We start from the raw sequence: 9,075 nt of genomic DNA, 5'->3' as shown, positions 1-9,075 counted from the left end.
GAGAATCAAAGCTTACTGTATTATTATTGATTAATTTTTAACAATTGAGTAATATACTTCCTGATAAATTTTGCTCATCTAAAAATGAATAATTTTATACTGAAAAGATCTAACTTTTAGAAAAAAATATTACTAGTAAATAATAGAGATCACATTTTAAATCTTGAATATGGAACATTAAATTACCTATTTGCAATATCGTTTAAAGTCAGTTCAGATTATTATAAGTCTCTACAACTTAATGATTATATACCTATTTATCTATTGTTAGGAGGCCTATGATTTGATCCTACAGTGCGCCACTGAAAACTTAAATGATCAAATGTCATGTGTGTTGTCTTGTCCAAGACCCGAAAAACTTCACTAAAAAAATAAAATATTTTCATGTAATATGACACAGCTGTACCTACTTATGGCACATTGAACATATTCAATGGATCCAACAAAGCTTTAGAGCTTGTTGATAAGCATTTAAGAATAATTAATAATTTCATTTTGTTGTTAAGTTACAATGCGTATTATTTTAAATTTATTAAAAATTTAATGTAGTTCAGATGATCAGTTTTAAATACTATATAACATTTATAGATATTCATAACTTTTTATTATCCACGAAAACTGGACATGGACCAAATTTTGATTATACGCGGGATTTATAGAAATCGATAAATTTCGGAAATAACAAGTGTTCGTATATTTTGAGTATCTAAAAACATTAAAAGCTGTGCAGATTGCTTTAACATAATTTCACATATTTAACAATAAGATAAATGTGTTTTAAGCATTGCCAAAGAGAATAAAAATTGAAACTATAGAATAACCCAACGAACTTAGTTTACATACAAGATTATACTTTTGGTGGAATAAGAAACGGTCACAAGTTTACTAGTCTGCAATTAGAATTAACGATTTCTCGTCTTTGGATAGGTATTCTGCTCCATTGTAGTAAAAGTTAATGTTATAATACGATAAATACAAGCATAAGTTAAATAATTTAATTGATTAAAATAGTGATTTAGAGGTGGAAAAATGTCAAGTTCCTCTTTAAATCAGTAAATTATGTGGCTCGATTTTTATTCTACCAGTAACAATGTTTTTATATCAATAAGATTTTTATAAATCTACTTGCGATTACTACCCGAAATTTTTCATAAATCATTCAAAAATTTCCTAGATAAGTCATAATGATGTTACATTAATCGATACACAAAATATACGTATTTATCACAGTCGCCATAAGTGATTGGTACAGGTTTGTGTAAAAATAAAAAGTAATACAAAAAGTGTACGTTACGAAAAAAACACTGATATCATTGGTTACATTCATGTAAAAAATTTTAATACACAAAGACCAGTTTATAATATGTATGACAGACACCGCATTGTTTCTCGATAACAGTTAGAAACATTCAATAAAAAAGTCATAAAATATTGAACACTTGTACCATTCTTAAATCAATTTTCCTACAGCTCAATCTATCAAAAGAAATATATTTTGAAGATAATATTGTCGCGGTAAAATATAAATTGTTGAACAAACGAAAATAATTGTTGTATTCATACAACATATTCAATAAAATAGTTAGCATTAATTTGACACCAAATAATTTTATTATAATAATTTTATAATAACATAATAATAAATTTATCATAATAACTTAAAACGTAAACCATTTCCGTAAGACATAACAACATAGTGATGGAAATATAACTTATAAATTCTTTTCATGAGTATTATTATAAATATAATATCAGCATCAACAGATATCAATTTTCAAAATTGAATCGAGTAAATATTGTTCTATTTTTACTATATTTATTACAACGTTTCTTTTTATAGAGTATAGTATTTTTCTATGTAGTGTATATGAAAAAATACATTAAACATAATGATTTTTAGACGTTATATTTAACCTTCAAATCTCTTACCATGATGACACTTGCTTTTGCTTCAAAATGTTTTTATCGCGGTCATATAAACAGGTCTGACCGTGGTCCGGACATTCGCTAGGGAAAGCCATCTGTCTGTTGAGTCGAAAAATGTTAAGATGGCGAGGAAAAATAGCTCTCCTTTTGCAAAGCAACACAGATGAGTGGAGTGTTGCTGTCTCTGCCTGAGGTAATATAGTACCTGTGTGTATATATAAATATATATACATGTATATTTTACGCATGCGCAGAACAAGACCTTTTCATGTCCTCCATCTTGATTTTCTTCAACTCAGGAAACGGACGGTTTCATCAGTGTGGTTTCGGTATAAGAATTTTCAGATCTGTATCTGTAGTTTCTATGTTTGTTTGTAGTAGTGTGTAGTAACTAACAGTATATGAGTCACGACACGCGCTATAGCGCGCCATTATACTCTCTATTCTTCCATAAACTGCATTATTCGCTGTGGGAACTATTTTCAAAGTAAAAAACGATGTACTCAACAAAAAGTGATAGTATAAACAATAGTAACAAATACAGTGATGATGTCGCAGATGCGTTGGTATTTTCGGGGTAAGATTTAATGCATCATGTACACATAATTAATCGTACAATGTGTCCCAATAATACAATCACTCTGATATATTTTCGTTGTTTTTTATATTGTATATTGATAGATGTTATTTATTTGCATGAAATTCTGAATTGTAAGAAAATATATTTATTCCTAGAGTTAATTATAAACAATTTTATTTTGTTATGAATTCAATTTTTATTATTTACATTACAATATGTTAATAGAAAAATAATAAAGTGTCCATAAAACAATGAAAATGAATTACAAATCCTGGATAATTTAATTTTGTGTGTAATCAGTTACAATTTTGCATGCCATTTTTTTTTATTTTCCAGAAACAGCGTCAGTCCTCTCAAGGGCCCTTTATTACAAACGGCACCCACAGACCGCTATGCCCTATATTACAACATGAATCATGCAAAACGTGGATTAGCTATTATTTTTAACCATGAATTTTTCACTATTACACATCTTAAACCAAGATGTGGAACAAATGTTGATTGTGAAAATCTTGTCAATACATTTAAAGATCTTGGTTTTGAAGTAAATGATTTTCATAATTACACACATAGAGATATAATGAAAAATTTAGAAAGAGGTACTTGGTTGATGTTTCCTTTTCATAATTTTGAACTTTGTTTTTAATCGCAAGAAAAATATGTTTTGGGTTTTGCATGAAGACATATAAATGAAGATGCATTGAATAGACCTTTTCAAGTTGTAACTTTCTTTTTACAGTTGCTGACATGGACCATTCTGAACATGATTGCCTAGTTGTAGCTATATTAAGCCATGGAGATTTAGGAATACTTTATGCTCATGATACTTCTTATAAGCCTGACTCCATTTGGTCTCTCTTTACATCTGATAGATGCCCTACGCTTGCTGGCAAACCAAAACTATTTTTTATACAAGCTTGTCAAGGGGATAAATTAGATGCTGGTACAACATTAAAAGAACGTACAGAAACTGATGGTGAATCAGTTACAACATTCCGTATACCATGTCACGCAGATTTTTTAATTGCATACTCCACAATACCAGGTAAATATAACTTCAAGATAAAGTTGATTTTGAATCCATTATATTTTTATTATATTATTAAATATATAATTTATTTGTCTGTTATAAATACAGACATTCAGAATAATATTAAATGGTTTCACTTTCATGATTAAATAATTTAACGATACATGCTGAAAAACTCAGAAATAGTTTTACCTTTTTTTTAGGAGAAATTATTTTTACATTTTTATATATCCACAAGGGAAAATTTTTTTCAATTAATATAGTTTAAAAAATATTATTTGTATATATAGGTTATTATTCTTGGAGAAATACTACTCGCGGCTCGTGGTTCATGCAAGCATTGTGCCTAGAACTACGAAAAAATGGTACTCGCCATGATTTGTTACATTTGCTCACATTTGTTTCTCTGCGAATTGCTGTTGATTTTGAATCCAATACTCCAGATAATATCACAATGCATCAACAAAAACAAATTCCGTGCATTACGTCGATGTTAACTCGTCTAGTAATGTTTACACCTCCTAAAAATAACATTGTATAGTCGTTTTATGCACGAAAGATTTATGATATATGATATGCTATAAAGTACATATATATATATGTATTTTTTTAATTACAAATAATGATACCTTTCCAAGTAAGTGGGTATCGCATTTTTACATATTGTACATTTTACACCTCATTCTTTTAACATTGTTCTCTGTTGTTAGTTTGGAATGTGTATCTATTATGGGCTCTACAGTCTACAAGGTATAAAAAGTTAACTTTGCCTGGTCAATGTCAGCATTATATACCGCTGTTTGACAAAGTTCAAGGAAAATTGATAGCAATTTTGCTCATATTACAGTGGGTCTTCAAGATTTTCCCTGAACTTCGTCGAGGAGCAGTGTCTAATGTTGACAATAGCCGGTCAAGGTCGACTCCACATTCTGTACTCTTTACTTCTTCTATTTCCTGCTACTCTCAGTTTCATTGTACTCATTTTTTTTCTCTCCTCCTCCTTTTTGAAAGATTAATCCCTTGCCATACCATTTAACTCGGAAGAATTCGGGCCCAAACGTTGCGCCCGAATGGTAGGGAAAGAAGTCGAAGCGACGGAGACAGAGTGTCGGAACTTGCAACATGATATTGTGCAACTGAATGCGTTAGATAGTCGCGCCCATGTTTAGAAAAAACACACCATTCGAGACATTCATACTTGATCCGAGATTAAGACCACGAGCCTGACTCGTGATATTCAGGTTTAATTCAAAATTTTCATTGCGATTCAGACTCGTCAAAGGCAAAATGGCAAGGAATGGCAAGGCATTTTCGTTTCTTCCATGTTTGATTCTATCTTTTTTTTTTTTTTTTTTTTTTTTTTTGTTGCTTTACCAACTTCAATTTGATATATTATATGTACATTATGTACCTTTATAGCATTGATCATATTGTTACTAGAAGTTCAAAGATAATATTTTACCTGTGCAAATTTCTACTTGATGTGACTTCAATGTAATGCATTTAAATGATAGCATTTATCTTATAAAAACTGCCATTATATATTATGCAATATTTGCACTACAAAACAAAACATTATAGCAATATAAAGTAGATTTTATGCTACATATAAATTTTTGTACTTGTCTAGATTAAGGAATCTTACAAATTTTATGTCTTTGTAAGATTGATATTTATAATAGAAATTTACAACAATAAGATCTCAAGCTATAATTTTTAACAGTTTTTAAATTATTAAAAAAACTGCATAGAATGGATGTAATAGTGGTCATGCAAAAATTTAATACAGTATATTCAAAACCATTATAAGTAAGATATATAATAAGTACAAATGAAAAGTAAAATTAAGACAACAGTGCTAAAACTATAGCTAAAATTGATTGCCTTTGTGATTGCTGCTTTATAAACAAAATTTTATAAGTAATTTATATATGACCTATACAATTTCGACATTATATTTTGAAAAAAGCTATTTTTTAACCATTGTAATGCAAAACAACTTAAGAAATATATATTTAATGCCTACTAAATATATTGTACAAAAGTCAGAAGGACAAAATCTGTGTCTTTTCATAACAAGCAATAGTCTAATCTTATCTAAAAAAGAATGAAATATTTTCAAGTTAGTAATAGATAAATATAACTTGCCTGATTAGAGTAGTTGTGATTATATAAGGTGCAATTACAACGAATATTACCTATTGTTAAGAGGATAAATATGAAATAAGCAAGGCAATTTGCATATACTTTTGGAATTGCTGATGCACATAAAGTGTTATGTTGCTTCATAGTTTGAAAAAAGGCATTATTAAATAAAGTAGATAAGAATTTAACAAAAAATACTAATATTATGGCAAAAATTACTATATTTGTAATTGAAATGGCATTATTATGATCTATAAAAACGTCTAGAAACGTGATATAACAGTCTTTCATAATAAAAGTATGTAATTTTAAAATACTGATTAATGCAATTTACAATATTTAACATCGCTTTTAATAGTTTGACCACTATGTTTTCATTGGTATGTCTATATACATGTAATGTAATTAGTATAAAATATTTTCCTTAAAGGAATATTCTTTATGTTATATGAGATACATTGTTCCTTACTGTTACAATTTTTAGTATAATTTTTCGATATATTATATTTAACAAAGTAGTTGCTCAACAAGATAATGTTACAGATAAGACAATGTTATGGAACTACTTACGATATTTATTATACTATAAATTGTGATAAGTATGCTTATGCGATACAATTTTTGCGCACTTTTACTGCTATTCTATAATCGAAAGTTTTTTAATGTCTTTATGCTATAGCTTTTATAAGTCTTTCATATATACTGTAATTCGTATATTTGCCGAACTTTTATGTACATGAATCTGTATGCAAATGTACAAGATATAATAAAGTTTAGATAAAAAACAGATGGTGTTTAATATCATAAAATAATTAAAATAATATACTATATATATATATTAAAAATACATTATAAATATTTACATTATAAAATATAATGTAAATATGTCTTATAATATAAATATGAATGAAATGCGTATTATATTAAAGACAATGAAAAAAATATTTATATATATGTATTTCATGACTAGAACAAATGAATGTATACAAACATTATATACATAAACAATCGCTCACATAATAAAAAACATTGCTAATATTTTTTTCATGTTATATTAGATAAATATAAAAAATTCGTTGTTAAAATATTTTGCCTGGATATAATTTTAAATACATTGTATCATATTTTTTAATAATGGTCCCATATTATTACCTGTACAATTAAAAATATTGCTTTTATGTTACTTGCCTAGGAATATTAATTACTGTTATCTTATTTATAAAATGTGAATGCTCTGGAGCTGTATATGGACGATTATTTTTTGATCTAACTGCACGTGAATATGTATCTAGTGTTACTGGATTTAATATCGGTGGAAGTGTCTGAACATTCTGTTGAGATTCTAGAGTGTTTTGAGTAAATTTAACAGTTTCTGACATATCCTTAATTTCAGTGACAGATTCCTCAGTAGTCAGTGGTGCAGTCTTATTTCTATATGTAAACATTTTCTTTAGCTTTTTTCCATTTGCTACTATACCTGTATAAATGCGGTTTATAAATGTACTATAGTATTTACATTATTTTATATTTAAATAGTACATACCATTTTGAGAAACACTTGGTGCTTGAGCATCTTCCTAAAATTATAATATAATAAGTAAAATAGAAGCATAGTCTAACAAACAAACAAACAATAATTTTTAATAATATTACCCTTTTTAAAACTAGTTCTTTGATTGGCTTAAAGGGATTGGAATGGACTGATAGTCTTGATGGTGAATCTAATACTACGCTTTGTACTTCAATATTTCTTTCACTTTGAGCATTTTGATTTTTAAGTCTAGTATTTAAACTTGTATAGTTCTTCACTATTATATCCAGCAGCCATCTATATAATTTATTTATATTTAGTAAAAATTAAATTTTATATAATCAACATAGAATAAAAAGCTAACTACGTACTTGTATCCATTTTTAATACCTATAGTATTATCTTTTGACTGATCTCCTTTCCAAATACATGAACATATTTCTACTCTTGTGGGACATTTCATAGTATTAGCAGCATGTTCTATGTCTAAGTTTTCAACGAGATCTAATTCATCAATAGCTCCGTTTATATCCTGTTTGTTTGCAAGCCTATTATGAAATATAATGAAGAATATACACGAAAATCTTACTAAGTTAAATGTATATTACATATATGTATTTTTAGTGTAGTTAAGTGGTGCATATTATATCTACAAATGGTACTCCGTGCATGAACAACAATGCAAGTATAAGCAATACATTTAATTTTCTTACAACAACAATGGCTTTCCTGAAATATATTCATGTGAAATTAATTCACCAAATACAACTTTATTTTCTGTAAGACGGGAAATATCACTAGCATCCACCACGTATATAAGACCATGTATCTAAAAGATGGAAAACGGAAAGACAGGTTTCAAACAATATTATTAAGGATAGAAATAAAAGGATTATCTATATCCTAACTGCAATTGTAGCTAACGAAAGTGTTATACATTTATTAATTACTTACACCATTATAGTATTTTGGCCATAAAGATCTGATTTGAGAGCTTCCACCAACATCATAAATTTTTACAGTGTATGATTTATATTTTAAAGATACTACATGGAACCCTATCGTAGGTAAAGTGGTTTTATCTGAATCTAATGAAAAAATATATAAATGATGTACTATTTAACTTTTTGGAAAAGTAATAAATTAAGGAAATTAAAATCGCAAATTAAAAAGATATTTGGAAAGTCAGTTATAATTGTCAGCAAAAGTAAGATAGACAATTTTTTTAGCAAAATACACATATGTATGATACCTCCACTGATGCAGTTCAAAATCGAAGTTTTTCCCGCATTATCAAGACCCACAATAAGCAAGATAATACTCCTAAAAATTATATCATTATTAAATACATATTTTCTCATCAGTATGAGTATTTTGATATATTAATTCATTACTTTTCGGCACATTTCTTCTTTTGTAACTTTTGCAATACGCTTCGCATACAATTACCCATTATAGTAAATTTATTTAATGTTGTATTTGGAAATCAATTTGTGTCATGTTGTATCATACATTTCTATATTTAAGAAATACGCTTAAATATAATAGGAAAAGAAAGACCATTTAACAATCATTGCACCAATTGCACGTCAAACGCACCAATTAACTATAGTTTCGTCAATGTAATAAAATGTAGCTTCATATAATCTAATGTTACATAAAGAGAGCTGTTATAAAACATTCATAATTCGTTTATCTCTTAATTTACATATATGATACAAAGAAACTATAAAATATCATCCAATGCAATATTATATAAAAAATCTATTATATAAAAAAGTTACATCAATTGCTATAAAGTTGAACATAAATTCAAGTATGAATTGTATTAAAGATAAAACAAATTTTTAAAATTCTATCAAC

At 27.5% G+C, this 9,075-nt stretch overlaps 2 protein-coding genes across 2 annotated transcripts; one reads left to right on the top strand and one right to left on the bottom strand.

Annotated features, from left to right (window-relative positions):
* Nucleotides 1–2,230: 2,230 nt before the first annotated feature.
* LOC117232386 (caspase-1-like) lies at nucleotides 2,231–4,875 on the top strand. Its single transcript, XM_033491741.1, has 4 exons — nucleotides 2,231–2,503; nucleotides 2,843–3,105; nucleotides 3,246–3,551; nucleotides 3,827–4,875. The coding sequence occupies exons 1-4, from the start codon at nucleotides 2,424–2,426 to the stop codon at nucleotides 4,075–4,077; spliced, it is 900 nt and encodes a 299-aa protein (XP_033347632.1). The 5' UTR covers nucleotides 2,231–2,423; the 3' UTR covers nucleotides 4,078–4,875.
* A 1,744-nt stretch (nucleotides 4,876–6,619) lies between these two features.
* LOC117232366 (ADP-ribosylation factor-like protein 13B) lies at nucleotides 6,620–8,874 on the bottom strand. Its single transcript, XM_033491708.1, has 8 exons — nucleotides 8,607–8,874; nucleotides 8,465–8,535; nucleotides 8,167–8,300; nucleotides 7,926–8,041; nucleotides 7,584–7,760; nucleotides 7,335–7,509; nucleotides 7,225–7,258; nucleotides 6,620–7,158 (listed from the first exon to the last, which is right to left on the bottom strand). Exons 1-8 carry the CDS (start codon nucleotides 8,663–8,665, stop codon nucleotides 6,857–6,859), a joined length of 1,068 nt encoding a protein of 355 aa, XP_033347599.1. The 5' UTR covers nucleotides 8,666–8,874; the 3' UTR covers nucleotides 6,620–6,856.
* Nucleotides 8,875–9,075: the final 201 nt, after the last annotated feature.

This window comes from Bombus vosnesenskii, unplaced genomic scaffold, assembly GCF_011952255.1.
Source record: "Bombus vosnesenskii isolate JDL3184/JDL3185 unplaced genomic scaffold, Bvos_JDL3184-5_v1.1 scf7180000013286, whole genome shotgun sequence".
In the NCBI taxonomy this organism is placed as follows: Eukaryota; Metazoa; Arthropoda; class Insecta; order Hymenoptera; family Apidae; genus Bombus; species Bombus vosnesenskii.
The sequence above is the reverse complement of the archived record's forward strand: the minus strand, read 5'-3'. Positions and strand labels throughout refer to the sequence as shown.